Below are 25,991 nucleotides of genomic sequence, written 5' to 3'. Positions count from 1 at the left end.
CGCAATATGCTGCCCAGTGTCAGAAAGCTGGGTTTGCATCCTAGGTCACGGGTCTTCCAGCAGGACAATGACCCCAAACATACTTCAAGAAGCACCCAGAAATTTATGGCATCAAAGCACTGGAGAGTTCTGAAGTGGTAATTCCAGCTCCAGTAGCGTCAAGTCTCCCACCACTACCTCTTACATACAGAAGCTGTAGAGAAACTGCGAATGACACATTAAATTTTGTTAACTTTGATTAATTTCTGTCAAAATGTAAAAATTTCTACCAATATGGATGAATTTCTGACTACAGATCACCTTATAAATTATGAATCGGTCAATGAGTGTATGGAAAAAAAACAATCTAGTTATGGACTGTGGAAGAGATGTATGCGACGACAATGAGCACTCATTTCCAGCAGAGGTTACCACCTAGCACCTGTCCCTATTCTAAATGCAACTAACAGCAGTATCAATAGGGAATAGAATTATTATTTTTTGACTTGCTTGCAGCAGCAAGGAGTGTAAGGCAATAATCTCTGGCTGGATGCGTGTAATACGATATATATAGTGCGATAGCTCACCCGTACATGAATTGAAGATAAGAGAGAATATAATTGCAGATAATATGGGAGAATATAAAATAGATTTTAACAGGCTCCGAAGAGTTTATTTGGGTACGTGGCAGCAACAAACTGGGAGGGAATGCAAGCAACCCTGCATGCTTTCATGAATTTGTGGGTACAGATCACCATGAAAAATTAAGAATCAGTCAATGAGTGCATGGAAAAAGTCAATCAAGTTATGCACTGTGGAAGAGATTATGTGACCTGAATGAACACTCATTTCCAGCCGATTTTACCACCTATCACCTGTCCCTATTGTAAATGCAGCTAACAGTGGTATCAATAGGGAATATAATTTATTTATTTATTTTTTGTTTGGTTGCAGCAGCAAAGAGTAGAAGGCAAAAATCCCTGGCTGGATGCGTGTAATACGCTATCCCTAGTGCAATAGCTCACCCGTACACAAATTGCAGATAAGAGAGGTAATATTGTAGAATATAGAATCGATTTGAATTGGCCTTCCCGTTATTAACCCCTTAAGCCCCGGAGCATTTTTCGTTTTTGCATTTTCATTTTTGCTCCCCTTGTTCCCAGAGCCATAGCGTTTTTATTTTTTGGTCAATATGGCCATGTGAGGGCTTATTTTTTGCGGGACGAGTTGTACTTTTCAACGCCATTACTAGTTTTATCATATCCTATACGGGAAAACGGGAAAAAAATTCCAAGTGCGGTAAAATTGCAAAAAAAGTGCAATACCACAGTTGTTTTTTATTTATTTTTTTTACCATGTTCACTGAATGCTAAAACTGACCTGCCCTTCTTATTCTACAGGTCATTAGGAGTTCATAGACACCAAACATGTATAGGTTCTTTTATATTTAAGTGGTGAAAAAAAATTCCAAAATTTGGTAAAAAAAAAAAAAAAAAAAATAGCGCCATTTTCTAAGACCCGTAGCGTCTCCATTTTTCGTGATGTGGGGCTGGTTGATGGCTTATTTTTTGCGTGCCAGGCTGACGTTTTTATTGATAACATTTGGGGTAGATCCGATGTTTTGATCGCCCGTTATTGCATTTTATTGCAATTTTGCGGCGCCCAAAAAACGTAATTCTGGCGTTTAGAATTTTTTTCTCGCTACGCCGTTTACCGATCAGAATATTTTTTTTTTTATATTGATAGATCGGGCGATTCTGAACGCGGCGATACCAAATATGTGTATGTGGGTTTTTTTATATATATTTTATTTTGAATGGGGCGAAAAGGGGGTGATTTAAACTTTTATATTTTTTTATTTTTTTTTATATTTTTAAAAATTTTTTTTTTTTACTTTTTGCATGCTTCTATAGTCTCCATAGGAGACTGGAAGCAGCAACTGTCCGATCGCCTCTGCTACATACAGGGGACGAGCAGGTCCCCTGCATGCAGCAGAAATGGTCCTGTGCTATGAGCGCCGACCACTAGGTGGCGCTCATAGCGACAAGATCATGACAACCACAGGCGTCTGCTGCAGACCCTGGGTTGTCATGCACGCCCATCGGCGACCCGCGATCACGTGACGGGGTCGCCGGTGGGCGGGGCTTATGACGCGCTACCCGGAAGCGCGCGTTAAATGCTGCTGTCGGAGATTGACAGCAGCATTTAACTGGTTAACAGCCGCGGGTGGATCGCGATTCCACCCGCGGCTGTTGCGGGCACATGTCAGCTGTAAGAATCAGCTGACATGTGCTCCGTTCAGTGAGGGCTCAGCGCAGCAGCCCTCACTGAACGGAGGGTACGCAAATATGCGTACTAATACGTCCCCGGTAAGTAAGGGGTTAAGGAGTGGGTCTCCTATACTGGTAGTTTTCAGCATCTTCCAAAACTTATCCCTCCTTATCAGATGACCCTGCGCATCTCGGCCTGGGTGCTGTGAAGGTCTGAGGAAACTGTCCCAGACCTTTGACAGTGTTCCCCTGCCTCTGCTGCATCTGGTTTGTGTCTCCCTCGCCTGTACTCCTTGGTTGTCCAAGGAACTGTGACCTCTGCCGCCAGCGTTGTCAGATGGGAATTTTTTTAATAATTCTTCCACAAACGCCTTCTGGTACTGCAACATTTTATTAGACCTCTCCACCTACGGGAATGAGGGATAGAAAGTTCTCCTTATAGCGTGGGTCTAGCAGTGTGACCAACCAGTAAATACTGTTTCCCAAAATGCTTACAACGCGAGGGTCACGGGAAAGGCAGCGGAACATAAACCCAGCCATATATGCCAGCAGGGCCGGCTCCAGGTTTTCGTGGGCCCTTGGCAAGAGAGTCTCAGTGGCCCCTTTAACTCATACCACAATTCATGATGCAGAGATACTGCAGAGCAATATAGATATAGTCCAAGGCCAAGATTTCACTTAGTTCTTACATTACATGATATCACGATATCCATTGTAAATTCTACAATACCGTACAGCAGGGGGAATTTATGCAAGTCCTTATCGTCAAATCTCAGTCATGTGTTAAACAGCACACATATGATGACAATATGAGTTGTACCAAATGACAAACTCAGCCCTGCAGCTTCTTTCTACACCAGTCACCCATCTGCAGGGGGTGGGTACAAGCAAGTGGCAATGAGGTGCAATAAGGGTGTGTGACTGTAAGGTAAGGCAGTGGGACCAGTTGGTTAGTATTAGTTCTATTTCCGGTTGTATATACGTTGTTGTTTTTGTATTGTATATTTAGAGTTAGTGTATTGTGTTTATAGTGGTTTTATTGTATATAATATTGTATATAGGACGGCGTGTTTTAAGTGTATATAGGATAGTGTGACTGTTGTGTGGGTTTGTATATAGTAGTATGAATGAAGCTGGGCCGGTGGTTTTATAGGATTTTATAACATTTATTATTGTTTATGTAAAAAAAAAAAAAAAAGTGTATATGTTCCTGTGGTGATGGTTATTTTGTTTCTTTAATTTTGTTCTAATTTTTGTTTGTTTTTGTCCTTCTCAGTAGGTCAAATCTTCTCCTATTTCTGGTTAATTTATTTTGCTTCTAGTTCGGTGTTTTGTGTCCTCTTGTTCTGTTCTGGAACTTTGTGCTTATGTTTTGTATCCTGTAATGTACAGTATTGTAGTTGTGTCATGTAGTGTATTCTTCTATAAATAAAAAGTGCCTACAAGCAAGTGGCACTTATAGGTCCTTTCCTTATTTGTGGATGTAGTGAATGATGCAAATGGTTAATGTTCTACATCTATATACTGTACATCTACTTTGAAGCAACATTATCATCAACTGTCAGTTCATCATAATCATAGGCGGATTATAATGAGGGCAATCTAGGCTACCGCCTGGGGCCCCGAGCCTCCAGGGGGCCCGGGGCTCCAGGGTGTGTATGGCCAGATTGCCCTCATTATATGTGCGGCGCTGCGGCACATACCGGCAGACAGTGGCGGGGGGGCCCCCGGACCGCTCCCCCAGCAGCGGCGCACGGCCGCTACTTCTTCTTCGGCCGGGCCAGCACTGCAGAAGTTAACTTCCCTGTGCAGGCCCGGCCACGTCACTGGTAGGAGACACGGCCCTGTGCGCGGCCGTGTCTCCTAGCTGAGACGTCACACAGTGCGCGCCCGGCCATCAGTGCTGCACCGGAGAAGAGCAGGAGGACTGGAGCCGAGCCGGGGGATGGTGAGTCTGTGTGTGTCTGTGTGTGTGTATGTGTGAGTGAGTGTGTGAGAGTGTGTGTGTGAGAGTGTGTGTATGTGTGTGTGTGTGCAGGCAGATATCATTGTGTGATGTCTGTTTATATGTATTTTTGTGTTTCAAATGTGTTTATGTGTGTATGTATATGTCTGTATATGTTTGTGTGTGTGTGTGACTGCATGAGAGACTGCGTGCAGCCTCCTGCTGAATATAGATTGCGCCGTGCAGCCTCCCGCTGTGTATAGATGGTGACGTGCGGCCTCCTGCTGTGTATAGATGGCGCCGTGCGGCCTCCTGCTGTGTATAGATGGCACCGTGTGGCCCCCTGCTGTGTATAGATGGCACCGTGCGGCCTCCTGCTGTGTATAGATGGCACCGTGCGGCCTCCTGCTGTGTATAGATGGCTACGTGCGGCCTCCTGCTGTGTATAGATGGCACCGTGCGGCCCCCTGCTGTGTATAGATGGCACCGTGCGGCCCCCTGCTGTGTATAGATGGCGCCGTGCGGCCCCCTGCTGCGTATAGATGGCACTGTGCGGCCTCCTGCTGTGTATAGATGGCTATGTGCGGCCTCCTGCTGTGTATAGATGGCTACGTTCTGCCTCCTGCTGTGTATAGATGGCTACGTGCGGCCTCCCGCTGTGTATAGATGGCGCTGTGCGGCCTCCCGCTGTGTATAGATAGCTACGTGCGGCCTCCTGCTGTGTATAGATGGCTACGTGTGGCCCCCTGCTGTGTATAGATGCCACCGTGCATCCTCCTGATGTGTATAGAAGAGCAGGAGGACTGGAGCCGAGCTGGGGGATGATGAGTCTGTGTGTGTGTGTGTATGTGTGACTGAGTGTGTGAGAGTGTGTGTGTGAGAGTGTGAGTATGTGTGTGTGTGCAGGCAGATATCATTGTGTGATGTCTGTTTATATGTATTTTTGTGTCTCAAATGTGTTTATGCGTGTATGTATATGTCTGTATATGTTTGTGTGTGTGTGTGACTGCGTGAATGACTGCGTACGGCCTCCTGCTGAGTATAGATGGCGCCGTGCGGCCCCCTGCTGTGTATAGATAGCACCGTGCGGCCACCTGCTGTGTTTAGATGGCGCCGTAAGGCCCCCTGCTGTGTATAGATGGCACCGTGCAGCCTCCCGCTGTGTATAGATGGCTATATGCGGCCTCCTGCTGTGTATAGATGGCACCGTGCGCCCCCCTGCTGTGTATAGATGGCACCGTGCGGCCCCCTGCTGTATATAGATGGCACCGTGCGGCCCTCTGCTGTGTATAGATGGCGCCGTGCGGCCTCCTGCTGTGTATAGATGGCTATGTGCGGCCCCCTGCTGTGTATAGATGGCGCCGTGCGGCCCCCTGCTGTGTATAGATGGCTACGTGTGCTCAATATTGAGTCATACAATTAATGTAAGGCTATGTGCCCACGATGCAGAAATGCTTCGGATATTTTTTGAGCATTTCTGCATCTCCCTGGCAGAAAAAACGCATGCGGATTGTACATGTGGATATTACATGCGTTTTTCCTGCCAGGGACAAGCGGAAGTGAAGCGTTCTTAACATGCATTTCCGCATGCGGGTTGACAAGCGCTTTCCAAGCGATTTTAGCATCACTTGGAAAGTGCTTGACAACTTGGTCACAATATATATACAGTACAGACCAAAAGTTTGGACACACCTTCTCATTTAAAGATTTTTCTGTATTTTCTTGACTATGAAAATTGTACATTCACACTTAAGGCATTAAAACTATGAATTAACACATGTGGAATTATATACTTAACAAAAAGTGTGAAAAAACTGAAAATATGTCTTATATTCTAGGTTCTTCAAAGTAGCCACCTTTTGCTTTGATGACTGCTTTGCACACTCTTGTCATTCTCTTGATGAGCTTCAAGAGGTAGTCACTGGAAATGGTCTTCCAATAATCTTGAAGGAGTTCCCAGAGATGCTTAGCACTTGTTGGCCCTTTTGCCTTCACTCTGCGGTCCAGCTCACCACAAACCATCTCAATTGGGTTCAGGTCTGGTGACTGTGGAGGCCAGGTCATTTGGGGTAGCACCCCATCACTCTCCTTCTTGGTCAAATAGCCCTTACACAGCATGGAGGTGTGCTTGGGGTCATTGTTCTGTTGAAAAATAAATGATGGTCCAACTAAACACAAACCGGATGGAATAGCATGCCGCTGCAAGATGCTGTGGTAGCCATGCTGGTTCAGTATGCCTTCAATTTTAAATAAATCCCCAACAGTGTTACCAGCAAAGCACCCCCACACCATCACACCTCCTCCTCCATGCTTCACGGTGGGAACCAGGCATGTAGATTCCCTCCGTTCACCTTTTCTGCGTCACACAAAGACACGGTGGTTGGAACCAAAGATCTCAAATTTGGACTCATCAGACCAAAGCACAGATTTCCACTGGTCTAATGTCCATTCCTTGTGTTCTTTAGCCCAAACAAGTCTCTTCTGCTCGTTGCCTGTCCTTAGCAGTGGGTTCCTAGCAGCTATTTTACCATGAAGGCCTGCTGCACAAAGTCTCCTCTTAACAGGTGTTGAAGAGATGTGTCTGCTGCTAGAACTCTGTGTGGCATTGACCTGGTCTCTAATCTGAGCTGCTGTTAACCTGCGATTTCTGAGGCTGGTGACTCAGATAAACTTATCCTCAGAAGCAGAGGTGACTCTTGGTCTTCCTTTCCTGGGGCGGTCCTCATGTGAGCCAGTTTCTTTGAAGCACTTGATGTTTTTTGCAACTGCATTTGGGGACACTTTCAAAGTTTGCCCCATTTTTCTCACTGACTGACCTTCATTTCTTAAAGTAATGATGGCCACTCGTTTTTCTTTACTTAGCTGCTTTTTTCTTGCCATAATACAAATTCTAACAGTCTATTCTGTAGGACTATCAGCTGTGTATCCACCAGACCTCTGCAAAACACAACTGATGGTCCCAACCCCATTTATAAGGCAAGAAATCCCACTTATTAAACCTGACAGGGCACACCTGTGAAGTGAAAACTATTTCCGGTGACTACCTCTTGAAGCTCATCAAGAGAATGCCAAGAGTGTGCAAAGCAGTCATCAAAGCAAAAGGTGGCTACTTTGAAGAACCTAGAATATAAGACATATTTTCAGTTGTTTCACACTTTTTTGTTAAGTATATAATTCCACATGTGTTAATTCATAGTTTTGATGCCTTCAGTGTGAATGTACAATTTTCATAGTCATGAAAATACAGAGAAATCTTTAAATGAGAAGGTGTGTCCAAACTTTTGGTCTGTACTGTATATATATATATATATATATATATATATATATATATAATAAGCGGTCGCGTGACCCGTCACATGACTAAATGACGTCACGGCAGGTCCTTTTCAGACCATCGCGAGCTGCCGGAAAGCCAGGACGCATCGGATAAAGACACCGGGGGCCATCAGAAGGTAAGTATAATATTTATTTTTTATTTTATTCTTTTTTTTACAGGTTCTATGGTACCCGGGTCTGGAGGAGAGTCTCCTCTTCTCCAAACCCGGGTACCATCCGCACATTGAAACGCTTGGATTCCGCATCTACAGATGCAGTGATGCGGATTCCATGTGTTCCAATGAAAGTCAATGGCGGTGAAAACGCCGCGCTTCCGCAAAATAATTGGTAGTGCTGCGGATTTTTCCGCAATGATAATCCGCAGGGGAAATTTCCGCAGCATGTGCACAGCACATGCGGATTATCATTGGGGAACATGGCAGACCTTCTACCAAGCGTTTTTTAAGCGTTTCTGCAGCGGAATTGCCGCTGCGGAAATGCTTAAAAAACGCATAGTGGGCACACAGCCTAAAAAAAAATATTATAATTAATATTGTGCCAAATTAATTTCACGTGAACTATCACATGATCTATCACAGGGGATCATGTGACATGTCACGTGATACATCAAGTGTGTGTGGGTGTGTGTGTGTGTGTGTGTGTGTGAGGGGGCCACGCCTTCTAAACTGCCCGGGGCCCTTGCTACTCTTAATCCACCCCTGATCACAATCATCGTCATCTCCAATACTAGAGGTCCAGCTAGAGGCTGCAAGCAAGGAATGTGCCTGGGTGCAAGGGGGGCACTAGCAAGTCTCTGTACCCTGACCAGGGTATGTAGACACAGAACTGGTGCAGAGATCTGGACTGTGCCCCAAGTGTAGGAAAGCAGAGCTCACACTGTACTGTGCGAATGACAAACTAAGCTCTGTTGCCTCTGCCCAGACAAGGGTCTCTTACCTCTCTGGATGGATTCATTCTGGAGCGTACACTACATGGGATAGTACAGATGGAGCAGACCTATGTTTCTCATGTATGTTGAAGCTGTATCATGATCATCAACAGTCAGTCCTTTGTAAAACTACATGCACACTCATTGTCAGTCATCAGGATCTCCATATAACTACAGGGGACACTAATAAACCACTTAGCCGTGACCATGGTATGAAGATCCAGGACTGGTGCAGAGACCTGAACCTTTGCCCTGGGAGAAGCTAAGACTGAACCGTGCCAAGGACAAACTCAGCTCTGCTGCATCTCTGTACTTGAATCACCTACTTGGATAAGCGCAAATAAGTGGCTACAGTGCCTATCTCTCAGTTCTGGATGTGTAGTGTATGATTTGAAGGGTTAATATTTTGGAACTACACACAGATGGAGCAGAAGTAAGTTTCTCATGTACTTTAAAGCTGCTTCACTATCATCAGCTTAGCCGTCAGTCCTATATAAAAGTACATGCACACTCATTGTCACACTTAAAATGATTTCCCTAGAACTAGGAGGGGACACTAACAAGACACTTAGCCTTGCTCAGGGTATGTAGTCACACGACTGGTAATGCAGAGATCTGGGCCAGATCTAGCAATCAAGTAGCTACAGTGCTCTCAGTTCTGGAAGTGAAGGGTTAATATTCTACATACAGCTGCAGCAGACCTGGGTTTCTTGTGTGCTTTGTTGATGCATCCTTATCTGCAGACACTATGTAAAAATCCCTGCCGGCTCATCAGCACAGCCACCATCACCATGCTCTTCCTGAGGGGTCCCTACACCACACACCACTTTTCTTGCCCAGGCAAAGTAGACACAGGAGTGTTGCAGACTGCAGAGCTCTGATCCTCTGCCCAGGGGGAGGGGAAGCAGTGTCAAGTTCCTCTCTGCTGTCTGCACTGCCAGCACATGTTACCTCCCTCCTTGTTCTGGATGGAGTGCATGATGTTCTACACGTCCACATGCTTTGGCTCGTCAAAGTTGTGCACAGCATGTGTCAAAGTTGTGCACAACCATGTGGTAGCCTTCCTCCTTGAAGGCATTTGGATTCCCTCCACCTGAAGAAGTAGTTCCGCGCAAATGGTGTCCCCAACAGTGAATGGGCCCCATGTTAGTCCAGGGCCCCGACACTTGCCCGGGTGCACTGGGTGCTGGCGCCGACCCTGTGTGCCAGATTTCCAACAGCCAAGACTGCCCTGCCCCCATCAAGAGGTCGACAGTCCATGTTCTCCACCTCATCATCCTCCTGGTCCTCCTCGTAGTCATCCCTCTCCTCCCCCTCTTCAAGCCATTCACACTGAACAGACGGGGTGAATGTGGTGTGGTTAGTACCATCTGTAGAGCAGGAAACAAGCTCCTGTTCCTCCTCCTCTTTCTCCACCTCCTCCTCATTATCACCCAATCTGCATTGAGATGAGATGAGGCTGGGCTGTGTAGCATCACCTTGTATAGTTTCTCGCTCCCTCTCATCGTGCTCTGCCTGCAAAGCCTCCTCTTTAATTGTGAGCAGTGAGCATTTCAGTACACACCAATGCCCTGTCCATGACGCAGGAGACGGTGCCTCCCACTCTGCACCTATCGGGATGGTGAAGCTTATTATGGCGTCATCGTCGCTCACCATCTTGGTGGAGTCCTCATACTTTTAGAGAATCGCACAGATGTCAGACATCCATGCCCACTCATCCAATCTTATGTGCGGAGGCTGACCGGAATACCGTCGGGCGTGTTTGAGCTGGTACTCAACAACTGCCCTCTGCTGCTCACAAATCCTTTCCAACATATGCAACGTTGAGTTCCAACGCGTGGTGACATCGCACACCAGTCGGTGGGGAGGAAGCTGCAAACGCTGCTCAAGCACTGCCAGGGCGGCGGAAGTTATAGCTGACTTTCGGAAATGGGCACACACGCGTCATACTCTCACAAGCAGCTAAGGCTGATCAGGTTAGGTTTTGAAAAACTGCTGGACCACTAAGTTGAGCACATGTGCCAGGCATAGAACGTGTGCGAGGTTGCCAAACTTCAGAGCCGCCACTAGGTTCTGGTGAATTGTCACGCATGACCATGCCTGGTTGTAGGTTCAGGGGTGAGAGCCACAGCTCTGTTACAGCTTTCGACAACTCTGCAGCGTTGTGCGTTTTTTCACCTAAGCAGATTAGCTTCTGCAGAGCCTGTTGCCGCTTGGCTGAGGAAGTGCTGCAGTGCTTCCAGCTTGCAACTTATGTGGTCATTTCGTTGATGGAGGCTGAAGAGGAGGAGGAACTGCAGCAACTGCTGTAGAAGGTGGGGGCAACCCTGATTGAACCAGGGCCCGCAATCCTCGGAGTTGGTAGCAGGTGTTCCATCCCAGGGTCCGACTGGGTCCTGACTTCCACAATATTCACCCAGTGTGCCGTCAGTGAAATGTAGCGTCCCTGGCCACAAGCACTTGTCTACGTGTCCGTGGTTAGGTGGACCTTCCCAGTAACTGCGTTGGGAAGGGCACAGGTAATATTCTGAAACACGTGCTTGTGTAAGATGGGGATGGCACACCGGGAGAAATAGTGGCGGCTTTGGACCGAGCACTGAGGGATGGCCGCTGCCATGAGGTTGCGAAAAGCTTCCATCTCCACAAGCCTAAAAGGCAACATTTCCAGTGCAAGCAGTCTGGAAATGTAGCAGTTTAGTATTGTGACCTGTGGATGGGTGGCTGCGTATTTGTGCTTGCGTTCCCAGGACTGGAGTAGGGACAACTGAACTGTACTCTGTGACAAGGACATGGACGTGGTTGCTGATGTTTGCAAGTGTGCAACGATAGGTGCAGAGTGGGAGGCATCGTCTCCTGCGTCATGGACAGGGCATTGGTGTGCAAGCACAACAGCGGAACAGGCAGTGGTGTCACCCGCAGACACTGTTTCTGGACCCTGGTGTTCGGCCCAACTAGTCGGTTGCTTTGCTGTCATGTGCTTGAGAATGCTGGTTGTGGTCAGGCTGGTAGTTTTGCTGCCCCTGCTGATGCTGGCATCACAGATGTTGCAAATGGCCTTTTTTGGGTTAACTGGACAGTCTTTAAAAAAGAGCCAGACTCGGGAAGACCTAACAGTTCGACTGGCAGCTTCCCTCTTGTTGGTGTTCTGAGGAACACTTGCCTGCCTTGTGTCTGTGGCCACCCCACTGCTTCTTCCTGCCTGTTGTGGTGCTATGGCTCCCTCCCCCTCTGCACTGCTGTCCTTGCTGTGCTTATCACCTTCCCAGGTTGGGTCAGTGACTTCATCGTCCACCTCCTTGTCTTCCACGTATTCACCCGGATCTTCCTCCTGATTTTCTGGCAATTGTGTCTCATCATCATATACCTCTTGCGACAGTAATTGCACTTTCCCACCGTCGCCTTCTTGTGACCGTGGCTGCTCAAATATTTGGGCATCGCTACATGCGATCTCCTCATGCCTCTCATGATCTGGCTTCAAGAGTGGTGTTCCGCTGCCCCTAGAAAGTAGGAAAGGAAGCTAGGTCGACATGATGTGGGTGCTTGTGCTCCCGCAGCAGGCACAGTTTCACCTTGTCCACGGCTTCGGCCTCTGCATGCACCATCAGCATCACGTTCACTTTCTCCATCCCTTACCACGTGCCTTGCCCATTTTAAATGGAGTATAATATTTGGCAGCTTCCAAAAAAATGTCAGGATTATCACTGCAGTAATATTTGATGACCAAGTTTCTATGCAGTGGCGTTATAGCGATGCTACTGGTCAGCGGCCAAGTCTTGATATGTTTTGAACGCACAACTGGCACACTTTAAATGGAGTATAATATTTGACAGCTTCCAAAAAAATTCAGGATTATTACCGCAGTAATATTTCATCACCTCTGATGATAGACCAGTTTCTCTACTTGCACTAAACAGCAATGCTATTCAAATCAACAAAATCTGTCTGTATGCTGTTAAAAAGCAAAAGGACCAGTATAAATGGTGTATTATATTGCTTTTCAGAAAAATTATCAGGATTAAGAGCAAAAAGAATATTATTAGCCCTGATATCTAGGGCTATTGATATGAGTTCCAGCAGCAGAAAAAACTTGCAATGAACCCTTTTCTGTACTATAATAGCTCTCCACAAACTCTGCCTATCTACTGCTGTCAGCAGTATTAATGTTCATCAGAAACTGTTACTGTAGATGAAATAAATAATAGTGGCGTGGAATTCCTGCCTAAAATAAGTGCCAATGCTCTCCCTCGCTCAGCAGCACCTCTCCCTACTCTGCCTGTTTGATGGCATAGACTGTGACGAGCAGTCCTCAGAGTTTTGGCTGCAGTGGTGTTGACACGTTGACAGCATATATCACTGCTGCAGCTAATCATTGAGCTTAGTGGCTTATGCTGTCTACTTCAACACAGACACTAGTGATTAGCTGCAGTGGTGATGCACACTGGTGACATGATGTTGCCACTGCAGCCAAAATACTGAGACTGGAGAAGCAGCAGGGAGCTAGGGCTAGACCAGAGAGGATGACTAGCTGCGCTGTTATTTTCCTGAAAGTGGAGAACCTTTTTAATGATTTAAAAATCATTTCAATGGTCACATGATATACAAATGATTCCTCTCAGACATTCATCCACTCTGAATAATCATATCATATCACGTGACTCAGTAAAATGTACTAAATCAAGTCTGCTTGGCCTCAAACACAGAGACCTGAGGAATGCTTTCTGGGAGAAAACTGCTGCAGCGCAACATCGCATAGTAATAGTGTTTGCCTACAGCTACCTCTAGGGGGAACTCGCTGCATAGGGATTTTTATGGCTTCCATTGAGCTACATAGATCCCTGTACACTGAGCATCCCCTAGTGATAGCTGCATTGTATTTTTCATTTAAAGTGAGATGTAAAGTAGAGGATTTGGAGTGCTATTATTTTCAATAATGGGCGCACGAAAAGTACATGTTGCTTACTTAAAACTTATACTTACTGTTTGATTTGTTTAGTGCCATGTGTATGAATTCAGCTGCAGGATAGAAAAATTGACTAAGATCAAAGCTGGGTAGGTCTGCTGCTTCTACCCCATAATACTCCACAATCATATCGTTGTAATACTCTGCTCCAGTGTCCACATTCCAGCGCCCATGTGCTGCATTCAGAACATGAGTGAAGCCATTTTTCTCCAAACCATAGCGGTCCAATGCAGTTTTCCTAAAGCAAAATTTAATGACAATAATGAACTAAACTGACTTAAACAATTGCAGATTTTCCACCAAAACTTTGCTTATTCCCTGTGCAGTACCTCTGAGCATGAGGGTATTTATGACAGTTTAAAGAGGACATGTTATCAGGTCAAAAGTAGCAGCGAGTTTTAATCTTATTCTCGCTGCTCCCCTGATTATTCTATTCTTTTTTATTCACCATACAGTTCCAGAGATATGGGCATTTAAATTTAGTACAAATTTTCACTGTCATTACCATCTTTGGGTAATAATGCAGAGCAGCTTAAAGACACATGCCAAAGAATTGTGTGAGCTACGCCGCCTTGGTAAAGATCATAAAAGTAGGAATTAGTCCTACCGGTAATGGTATTTCCAGGAGTCCATCATAACAGCACCACCAGGAGGTCATCCTTCTTATCCTTGATAGGGACAGGAAACACAGAAGAGTTAAATAGCCCTTCCCCACCACCCTCCAGTGATTTCTCAAGTATCACACCAGGATGGATGCAACAAATATGTTTATTGAATTTCCTTCCATACACGTCTACTTCACGTAACAGACAGAAAATCCAAGGGAAGGGAATGTAATGGTGCTGTCATGATGGACTCCTGGAAATACCATTATCGGTAGGACTAATTCCTACTTTCCAGGACGTTGCTCCTGACAGCACCACTAGGCGGAATATCAAATAACTCCTTTAGGGTGTGATTACTGCTTGGAGGACATTCCTCCCAAAGGCCGGCTGTTGATTTGACAGAACGTCCAATTTGCAATGTCTACAAAAAGGACTTAGATTTGACCAGATCGCTGCTCTGCAGATCTGATCCACAGAAGCCCATGAAGCAGACATTGCTCGTGTTGAGTGAGCTCTGATGTTCTCCAGGGAGATTTTCCTGCTTCAATGTAAGCTGAGCTGATCGTTGATTTTATCCACCTAGCGAGAGTAGATTTTGATGCTTTCCTTCCTTTGTTTCTTCCACCGAATTGGATATTAATGTTTGAATCAATTCTCCAGTCTTCTGTGATCTTCAGGTATTGCAGAATCGTTCTTCTAACATCCAGGGAGTGGAAAGAAAGTTCTTTCTGATTGGTAGAATTTTGGCAGAAGGAAGGCAAGACAATTTCCTGACTCCTGTGGAAATCGGTAGCTACCTTAGGTAGGAATGCTGGGTTTAATCTTAGGACGAGATAATCTTCCTGGATCATCTGGTATGGATCTTTAATAGAAAGGGCCTGGATCTCACTAATGCATCTTGCTGTAGTTATTGCAACAAGGAAGACAGCCTTAAAGGTCATGAATTGTAATTCTGCCTGATCCAAAAGCTTGTATAGTTTCTTGCATAGAGCGTTTAATACTAGATTCAGGTCCCATGGGCGCCCCGAGCACCTTATTGTGGGTCTGAGATGTTTAATAGCTTTAATGAATCAGACTATCCAAGGGTGATTTGCTAGTGGATAGTCAAAGAAAGACCCCAAGGCTGATACTTGTACCTTTAGGCTATGTGCCCACGATGCAGAAATGCTCAGGATTTTTTCCTGAGCATTTCTGCATCTCCCTGGCATAAAAAACGCATGCGGATTGTACATGCGTTTTTCCTGCCAGGGACATGCGGATGTGAAGCGTTCTTCACATGCATTTCCGCATGCGGGTTGACAAGCGCTTTCCAAGCGGTTTTAGCATCACTTGGAAAGTGCTTGTCAACTTGGTCACACTATATAAATCCATGCAAACGGCATGGATTTTTTATATAGTGTGACCTTAAAGAATGGTAAAACATTAAAAAAATACATCTATACTTCCATTCCGATGGCCCCCGCAGTCTTTATTCGATCCGTCCTGGCTTGCCGGCAGCTAGCAGTACACTACACTGATCCACCGGCCATCAGAAGGTAAATATAATATTTATCTTTTATTTTATTCTTTTTTTTACAGGTTCTGTGGTACCCGGGTCCAGATTAGAGTCTCCTGTCCTCTAGACCTGGGTACCATCCGCACATTGAAACGTTTGGATTTCACATGTACAGATCCAGTGATGCGGAATCCAAGCGTTCCAATGAAAGTCAATGGCGGCGAAAACACAGCGCTTCCGCAAAATAGTTGGTAGTGCTGCTTTTTTTTCCGCAATGATAACCCGCAGCGGAAATTTCCGCAGCATGTGCACAGCACATGCGGATTATCATTGAGGAACATGGCATACCTTCTGCCATGCGTTTTTTAAGCGTTTCTGCAGCGTTTTTGCCGCTGCCTAAACGCTTAAAAAACGCATCGTGGGCACACAGCCATAGAGTATTGGGACTCAGCCCCTTATCAAACTCTTTTTGAAGAAAATCTAGTATCTCTGGAATGTCTGGTCCTGATGTGATGGAAACTGGATTCTTACTCTGCGAAGAAAACTTCTTCCAGATCTTCAGATAGATGGCTAAAATCACCGGCTTCCTGCTTCCTTGCATTGTGGAAATGACTGCCTCTGAGAGACCTTTTGATCTTAGAATCTCCTTCTCAGGATCCAGGCCGATAGACGTAGCATCTCCAGATAATGATGGTACAGTGGACCCTGAAACAGAAGCTCCTGTCTTGTGGGCAGAAGTATCGGGTCTTTTAGCGACATTCTCCTTAACAGGGAAAACCAGCTCCTTTTGCGCCAGTAGGGAACTATTAAAATCACTGTTGCCAGGTTTTCTTGAATTTTTTTAAACACTTTTGGAATTAATGTGAGGGGTGGAAAAGCGTATGCTAGATCCATATCCCATCTCTGGGACAGAGCATCTATTCCAGCTGGATTGTCTCTTGGGTTCAGTGAAAAGAACCTCTTTGTCTTTGTGTTTTGTTTTGAGTTAAATAGATCTACTCTCAGCATACCCCAGCAACGTGTCAATTGAAGAAAAACTTCTTCGCTCAGAGACCACTCTGAGGGGTGAGCTGTTTTCCTGCTCAGGTAATCTGCCACCTGATTTCTTGTTCCTTTTAGGTATACTGCTGTGATTGAGTGACTGATCTGACCGTGTCTTCTGCCCAACAAAATATTGTTTCTGATATCGACTGAAGATGATAATGCTTTGGCCCTCCCTGATGAAGGAGGAAGGAGACTTGATTGTCCAAAAATATTTTGATGTGCTGACCTTTTAGATGTGCCTGACATCTGTGTAATGCTAACCACACTGCCCTGAGCTCTTTGTAATTTGAAGATCGTCCTCTTACTGTTGCAGGCCATATTCCCTGAAGATAATGGCCTTCTATGTGAGCTCCCCAGCCCGTGTGGCTTGCATCTGTAGTGATGTCTACAGAAGGTGAGATGAACCAGGGTCTGCCTCGTGTGAGATTTGTTGGAATCGTCCACCAGGATAGAGACTTTTTTGCTTCTGCTGATAATCTCATCCTGATGTCCAGTGTCACTGTTCTGCTATCCCAGGAAGATAGAATCTATCGTTGTAGAGCCTTTGAATGGAATTTACTTTACTTGGATGCTGGAGATACATGAGGCCATCAGGCCCTGAACCCTCATTGCTTTCCTTATCGAGATCCTTTTCTTTTTCTGGATAGATTGAATTTCTCTCCTGATTGTCTCTATTTTGGCAGGAAGGAGCACTGCAGCTCGGAATCCAGAAAAACTCCCAGGAAAATATTCCTCTTTTCTGGTTCTGGTTTTGATTCTCTTTAGATTTATCAGCCATCCCAGACCTTCCACAGCTGAAATGGTTGTGGATAGATGGGAGCTCATCTGGTCTGTTATTAGTAGCAGGTCGTCTAAATATGGGATGATTAGGATGTCTTTCTTCCTTAGAAAAGCCATTATCTCTACCATCAGCTAGATTTGGAGTGCAGAGGAGAGACCGAACGGAAGGCATCAAAATTGAAGATGTTGTATTTTCCCTTGATCCTTTACTGCGAATCTGAGGAATTTTTAGCATGACGGATGTATGGGGACATGATAATAGGCACTTTTTAGGTCTAACGTGCTCATTACTGAATTCTTCTTTGTTAAAAGTATGATGGATTTTAGGGATTCCATCTTGAACTGTTTGTAAAGAACTCACTGAATAGTGGTTTTAAGTTATCATTCGGAACTCTCCTCCTGGTTTCTTTATGGAGAATAGACGTGAGTAGTGGCCCTGATATTGTTGGGCACGTGGTACCTGTACCACTACTTTTAAACTCATGAGTTCTTTCATGTTCTCTAGGAGCCTCTGATGGTCTTTTGGAGATTGGCCCAATGTTAGGCATAATTTTTCAGGTGGTGTACAGGTGAACTCGATCCTGTATCCCTCAGAGACTGTCTGCAGAATCCATTGATTTTTGGTTATCTCTTGCCAGCCTCCAGAAAAATATAGAAGTATTCCCCCGACTCCTCTGGCGTCATTGTCTGTTGGTGCCGGATCCTTATTTATGAAAGGAGCCTCTTCCTCTACCGCCTTTGGGGTAGCTCCAGCTTCCCAATGTCCCCTTTCCTTTATAGTCTTGTCTGGGATGAGAGCATGTTTTCCTAAAGAAAGGCATCCTCCTTGGTTTTTCTTCAGGGAATCCTTTCTTATTATTGGAAGCTTTTTTTAGAAGCTCATCCAGGACTGGCCAAAATACCTGTTTATTTTTTTAATGCGTATTCCCTGACCAAGTTCTCAGCCAGAGAGCTCTACCTGCTGCATTGGACAGTGCACTGTTTCTTGCAGCAAACTGAATCGACTCCACCAAGGCATCAGCCATGAAATCAGTTGCCATCTTCAGCAAGGGAAGTGATTTCAGAATATTTCTTTCCTAGGAGTTTTGTTCTTAAATGATCTGACAACTCCTCTACCCAAAGAGATATTGATCTGGCGACTGAGGTAACAGCAATATTTGTCTTAATAATGGCTGAAGAGGATTCCCAGTTCTTTTTAAGAAGATCCTCCAATCTTTTATCCATTGGATCCTTTAGACTGGAAGAATCCTCAAAGGGTATAGCGGTCTTCCTAGCTACCCTGGCCACTGGGATGTCGATCCTCGGAGTCTCTTCCCATACCTTGATTTAAAATCCCTTGGGATGACCAACTTTTTTCCCACATCTTCCCATTCCTCCAGGATCATTGCCCGGATATGTTTATTTACCGGAAAAACCCTGTTCCTGCGGACTCTTAGGCCACAAAACATCTGGTCCTGGACAGATAATGGCTCAGAGAGATCCTTTGTTTTCATAATGTCGCTGACTGCCTGTAGGAGTGCGTCTGTATCCTCTGATGCAAACAGGTATTTCTTTTTCCCTTCAGGTAGAAATGCCGTGGGCTTTTACCCTCTTCCGTCTCCTGGTCAGAGTAGTAGGATAATTCCCCTTCTTCTGAACTAGAGTCTATATTCCACCTAGATCTCTTAGGCCTCGGGGACTGCGGTGGCATGAGGGCAGATACTGTACTCTACACCTCTTCCCTAATTATAGCCTTCATACTGGTTAGGAGTGAGGCCTGTTCGTCTTTGAGGACTTTAGCAATACAGTCCTCGTGGAGCTTCTTGTTGTAGCCCCCTGGGAGTCTAACATTACAAGTAGCACATCTGCTAGCTTTCTTCCTAGTAGCTGAAGTGGAGCACCTAGGTGTTTCCCCCTAAAAAGAAATATAAACACTATTTATGCTATGCTACAACAAAAGGTTAGAGTGATCCTGCTTGGGCCCTACTCACGTGTTCCAGGGATGGTTCTATGGACTGAACCACTGACCGGCTAGCTGTCTGGCCTTCCATGATAAGGGAAGCCTGATAGCCTAGCTAACCAATTATTGCTTTAAATAGTTGTCTCACCTGGCTTCAGATCATCTAATTCGTCAGATCCTTCTGAGCCCCATCTGCTGCCAATCCTGGATTAGGTCCCTTTGCTACAGCATCCTAGGTCAATATCCTTCCCCTGTGCCCTGTGCATCCCATTGTGGAACGCACGACGAGCACAAAGGATGTTGGTCCTCCAGTGAGTGGAAGCCTGACTCATCTGGATGCCGACTGACACTGCCCTGGGACTATCCCCCCACACCATTTGCGTTCCAGGCTGGAAAGCAGGCCAGAACGCAGGGGCTGCTGGTATTCCCAGAAGCACCGGCTGGCATCGCAACTTCCAGCCGCAGCATGCGCACCCGAAGTCCGTCATCGGGGAGTGCATGTGCCTGGAAGTGCGTGCCAGCCACGTGGGTCCTTGAATCCATACACGCCCCCGCCGGAAAACCTCCGGAGCGCGTCCCACGTGGTCCAGCCGCCCGAATCACCAGCAAACTTGCACTGATTCTGGCATGGCAGCAGGAGCCCAGAGCCCTCTAGAGAGATATAGGCTGTTTCTGAGAGCAGCCGGCTCTACTGCACTGAGGAGGGACCTTAGGAGGTATCGGCTTGACTTTTCAATGGGGAAGGTAAGGTTTTTGAACCCCCTGATAACCTAGAGCCTCCAGAAATCTTGAAGTTGTAGAATCTCTCTTCTTGTGTCTTGTCCCTGATAGGGACAGGAAAAACACTGGAGGGTGGTGGTGGGGAAGGGCTATTTAACCTTTATGTGTTTCCTGTCTCTATCAAGGATAAGAAGGATTACCTCCTGGTGGTGCTGTCAGGAGGGACGTCCTGGCAATTAGCGATACATAAAAAGGCCTAGATCTATGAAGCCGTATGGCAGATGTAAAAAAAAGCAACAAAAAATTTAATACTCAGAGGAGCGGCAGGAAAAAAATAAGAGCAAAAACTGGACATGTTAGAACTGGTGAGAATTCCTCTTTAACCCCTTGGCGTCACAGCCAGTTTTGGCCTTTATAACTGACCTTTTTTCACTTTTCTATTGTTGCGTTCCAGGAGCCATAACTTTTTTTATTTTTTTGGCAACATAGTTATATGAAACCTTGTTTTTTTTCAGGATTAGGCCTTATTCAGACATCAGCTTTCTTGATGTACGAGAAAAACAAAATGAGTTGCATCAGTGATTTTGATCAGAGTTTGGTTTACTTATGAGAAAAAAAAAAGTTTCTAAAGCTTCTCCTATCAGTCGGTGAAAAATTGGACAATACATGGATGGCATCCAAGAGGTGACGGATTTTTCTCACGGACCCATAAACTTGAATTACCGAGTTTGATCTGACACTTGGATCAATATTGGACATGTCTCCGTGATTTTACATGGACCACTTGGTCTGAGGAAAAATTGGGCATGTGGTGCACAGGATTATTTTTGCAGGACAAGCTGTAATTTTCATTGGTGCCATTTTGTAGTACATTTGACTTTTTGATCACTTTATATTAACTTTTTGGAGACAAAACAAACAAAATACCCATACCTTTTTTTATTTTTCCATAGATAGAGCTGTATGAGGGCTTTAATTTTTATTAGTACCAGTTTTTAGTGCATGCTACTTTTTGATCACTGTTTATTTTTTTCTATAGTAGTAGGCATGAACAAAAATTATTAAATCTGCAATTTTTTAATAAATAAAAATAAATTAATAAATAAATAAATAAAAATGCCTTAAAACATTCTCTCTCCCTCATTATTCTGGCATTTGGCAAATGTTAAAAATTATGGTAATCCTAATTGACCTAAAATGGGAAAAGTTTATTCTGATTTCATGTCAGATATTGAGAAAAACATGCATATGTGTCTTTTTATATAGTGTATGTAAACTTCTGGTTTCAACTGTACATGATGGTTGACTTTTTTACAGGACTAATTCCATTTTTACATGATGGGGGACAATATTACAGGATAGGGGACATTATTACAAGATGGGGCCCAGCAAGAAAGACATTATTACAGGAAGGGGCCAGGACAAGGGATATTATTATAGGATGGGACTAATGACAAAATACATTATTACAGGAAGAGGCCAGGAAGGCGGAGAAGTTATCAAGAAGCCTTTTGGATCCATACATTGCAAACCCTGCACCCAAAGGGATTAAACCGAGAGTATGAATTGAATGGATTGATGTAAAATCCCATTTCTCCTTTTTTCCCTTCTCTCTAGACTCTAAAGACATGTTGGCGGTATATCAATACAACATATACGACACTAACTCTTCTGATGGATCGTTATTGATAATATCTCAATTAACAATGTTGTTTTGAAGATTTAATATATATAATAGACTGTGATGATTGTATATTTACTGTAACTAAATGGGTAGTTTTCTGTATACCATTTACTATTATTCAAGAAGTACTGAATCTAGCACAGAATCATATATTCATAGCTATTTACATGACCTTCCTCTCTCCTAGTTTCCCTTAGGATACCACACAATCTGTACTTATACACTGTTCAGGAGTATGTAAAATAAATGTATTTATGGCATTTTAGTGTTGACATTTGATATTTGTTGTATTTAGGGGACATGATAAATACATAATTTTTTATATTATTACTTTTTTGTCAGAAGATTCTGATCAATTAATTAATTAGTTGATATTTAGTAATAAAGTCTACATACACCTAGGCAGATTTTTTTTTTATATACAGACAGTATGAATTTGTATTATTTTTCAGCATTCTGATACTTAAGGTTTCAGGGTCAGAAACATTTTCCCCTCTTGATTTATATGTAATCATTGATCTAAGTTCCTTTCTATATATGAATAAAACAATAACTTTTTAATATAAACCGTGATTTATACTGTACTATATTTATTTCTGTGTTATTTATGTTTCTCAGATCATTTTTTTTTCTCTAAATTACTGGGAATTATGTGGTCATATATTACTAGCTATTGAACCCATTCTACGCCTGGGTGGCGAGCATTTTTATTGGTATATGGTCTCCCATGCTGGTATGTGCTGCCCCCTCCTGGTATTTCTGCTGCCCCCATCCTGGTATTTGTGCTGCCCCCATCCTGTCCCCACCATCCTATCCTGGTATGCATGGCAACCCTCATCCCCATCCTGGTATGCATGGCACCCCTCATCCCCAATCCTGGTATGCATGGAACCCTTCACCTCCAATCCTGGTATGCATGGCACCCTTCATCCCCAATCCTGGAATGCATGGAACCCCTCACCCCCTATCCTGGTATGCATGGCACCCATCACCCCCAATCCTGCTATGCATGGCACCCATCACCCCCAATCCTGGTATGCATGGCACCCCTCATCCTGGTATGCATGGCTCCCTCATACCCAATCCTGATATGCATTTCACCCCTCACCCTCATCCTGGTATGCATGGCACCCCTCACCCCCATCCTGGTATGCATGGCACTCCTCATCGCTATCCTGGTATGCATGGCACCCCATCCCTATCCTGGTATGTATGGTACCCCTCATCCTGGTATGGATGGTACCTCTCATCCCTATCCTGGTATGCATGGCACCCCATCCCTCATCCTGGTATGCATGGTACCCCTCATCCCTATACTGGTATACATGGTACCCCTCATCCCTATCCTGGTATGCATGGCACCCCTCATCCCAATCCTGGTATGCATGGCACCGCTCATCCCAATCCTGGTATGCATGGAACCCCTCATTCCAAATCTGGTATACATTGCACCCCTCATCCCAATCCTGGTATGCATGGCACCCCATCTTTCATCCTGGTATGCACGGCACCCCTCATTCTAAATCTGGTATACATGGCACCCCTCATCCCCCAATCCTGGTATGCATGGTACCCAATCCCTTATCCTGGTATGCATGGCACTACTCATCCCCCAATCCTGGTATGAATGGCACCCCATCCCTCATCCTGGTATGTATGGTACCCCTCATCCTTATCCTGGTATGTATAGTACCCCTCATCCTGGTATGCATGGCACCCCATCCCTCATTCTGCTATGCATGATACCCCTCATCCCCCAATCCTGGTATGTATGGCCTCCTCATCCCAGAAACCGGGTATGCATGGCACTCCATCCCTCATCCTGGTATGCATGGTACCCCGCATTCCAATCCTGGTATATATGGCTCCCTCATCCCTATCCTGGTATGCATGGCACCCCATCCCTTATCCTGTTATGCATGGTACCCCTCATCCCTATCCTGATATGCATGGTACCCCTCATCCCAATTCTGGTATGTATGGTACCCCTCATCCTGGTATGCATGGCACCCCATCCCTCATCCTGGTATGCATGGTACCCCGCATTCCTATCCTGGTATGTATAGTACCCCTCATCCCTATCCTGGTATGCATGGTACCTCATCCCTATCCTGGTATGCATGGTACCCCGCATTCCTATTCTGGCATGCATGGCACCCCTCACCCTCCAATCCGGGTAGGCATGGTCCCCTCGCCCCCCAATCCTGGTATGCATGGTCCCCTTACCCCCCAATCTTGGTATGCATGGTCCCCTCACCCCCCAATCCTGGTATGCATGGTCCCCTCACCCCCCAATCCTGGTATGTGTGGCACCCCTCATACTGGTATGCATGGCACCCCATTCCTCATCCTGGTATGTATGGTACCCCTCATCCCCCAATCCTGGTATGTGTGGCCCCCTCATCCCCCAATCCTGGTATGTGTGGCCCCCTCACCCCCCAATCCTGTTATGTATGGCACCCCTCATCCCTTTCACGCTGCAGACATACAAAAAATAAACTCTTATACTCACCTTTCTTCCATGTGCTCCAGCGTTGCGATGTCCTGTTCTGCCAGAGGCCGTGGGAGGAGTGTTGCGTCGGAGTACGCGCATGCTCATACCGTGCTGTCCGGCACCATTTTGCTGAAGACACACTGCAAATGTGTCCTTAGTAAAATGGCGCAGGATAGCGCTATGCGCATGGCCGATTCTGACACCTCACTCCTGCCCTGGTCTCCAGCAAAGAGAGACACTGCGGCAACGCTCCTCCCGGTCAGATAAGTATGTAAATATGGCGCCGGTGATCGCGGTATGCGTTCAGTGCCTACGCATACCGTGATCTCCGGTGCCATACACTCCTCTTACCTGTAACGGCTCCATGCATGCTTCTGTCTGGAGCCAGACTGTGCAGGCATGTTGCGCTTGTGCAGTCTATAAAGGCTACAGACAGAGACACGCATCTCCCGTTATATTATAGATTTGTATCGCCACTACAACTCTGTTTTGCTAATATCATTATTTCTATCCATGTATTTTCTCGAGATTCCTCAATTAACACTGATTTCTGTGATGTCATTTCCTTTAAACTTCATTATACATTGTATAGATATCCTTTCTCTGTGTACTGCTGTGGAAAGCTCGGGCTGAACCTTCAGTTGGATTAGTGTGATGTAATAAAGATTAAAGGTTACACCTTCTGTGAGTGCTGGGACTTCTCTGATTTTGCACTATTTACCCTCCTTGTGCCCCACCTCTACTGTGGAGTCCCAATAGTTTTGGAATTCATTATTACAAGATGGGGGCCTAGGACGAAAGACATTTTTACAGGAAGGGGCCAGGACGAGGGACATTATTACAGGAATGGACCAAGACGTGGGAAATTATTACAGTGGCCCCTACATCTGACCAACTTGCTGGTGGGAACCCTGATTCAAATTTTGCACATAAAACTTTAGTTACGCCGCTGATCAAAAGAGACACTTTAGAAATGGAATACAAGAGGCAAACAAAAAGATATCGTATTTGAAGCATGTACATTTCTAACAAAAGAAAACTCTGTGTTTTTTCCTTTTTCCTTCTGCAACTTCCAAAGAAGAACTGATCTAGCATTTTCAATGTCATTTTCATGTTGAACATCTGAAAATTACATAAGATTAATTATGTTTCTGCTACATACCAGTGTTGAACAGTGTTATAAATGTACAAATGAACTTTAAAAAAATGTATATGTCAGAAATTCTAATAACCTTTGGTTTCTACATAATTATGGCATAAGCTCAATATGACTATACTTACTCATCTCCAATATACAAGTTGGGGAAAACTTCATCAACATGGGAAAATTTAGCTGCTCCATGCCAAAATAGTCTTTCTAGCTCGAATGCCCCAGGAGTGCTGTATCCAGTATCAGGATCCACAGCCACAGCTGCATATGCATTTGTCTTCTTCCGGTTCACTGTGTCAGCCGGCATTCTTGCTTAGGCACCTGGCATAGAATAATGTCCTATGGTCCCTATATAGGTAAAAATGTGCAATTTAAAGTTGTGACTAGCCAATTTGGTTTGTGGCAGATAGAATACATCTATATTCCATTTTACAAATGCTGTGACTGTTCAATGTAAACCCAAAACATATTAGTAATAGCTCTCAATGCTAGGTCAAAATGTATGCCAAGAAGCAATCACATAAATGGGTTTGTAAAATTAGTCCCTTTTCATTGCAACCAATTTTGACCTTCCTGACACAGACCAGTTTTTTCAATTCTGTGGTCCCAACCGTTTTTGATGAGGAGGTGTGCTTGATCATCGGACAAGTTGCCTGCGCCTC

The 25,991-nt window shown here is 45.0% G+C and overlaps 1 protein-coding gene across 1 annotated transcript in view; it reads right to left on the bottom strand.

Annotated features, from left to right (window-relative positions):
- Positions 1-25,991, bottom strand: part of LOC141273744 (dual specificity phosphatase 29-like) — a 105,578-nt gene that overhangs the window by 2,736 nt on the left and 76,851 nt on the right. Inside the window, exons 2-3 of the mRNA XM_073686070.1 lie at positions 25,461-25,677; positions 13,436-13,656 (exon numbers count right to left, since the gene is read on the bottom strand). Of these exons, the coding sequence (XP_073542171.1) occupies positions 13,436-13,656; positions 25,461-25,636 (397 nt within the window). The 5' untranslated portion in view covers positions 25,637-25,677. The remainder of the gene's footprint in view (positions 1-13,435; positions 13,657-25,460; positions 25,678-25,991) is intronic.

The sequence above is a fragment of the Phyllobates terribilis genome, unplaced genomic scaffold, assembly GCF_046119375.1.
Source record: "Phyllobates terribilis strain yellow unplaced genomic scaffold, ASM4611937v1 Scaffold_5__5_contigs__length_657084704, whole genome shotgun sequence".
In the NCBI taxonomy this organism is placed as follows: Eukaryota; Metazoa; Chordata; class Amphibia; order Anura; family Dendrobatidae; genus Phyllobates; species Phyllobates terribilis.
The sequence above is the reverse complement of the archived record's forward strand: the minus strand, read 5'-3'. Positions and strand labels throughout refer to the sequence as shown.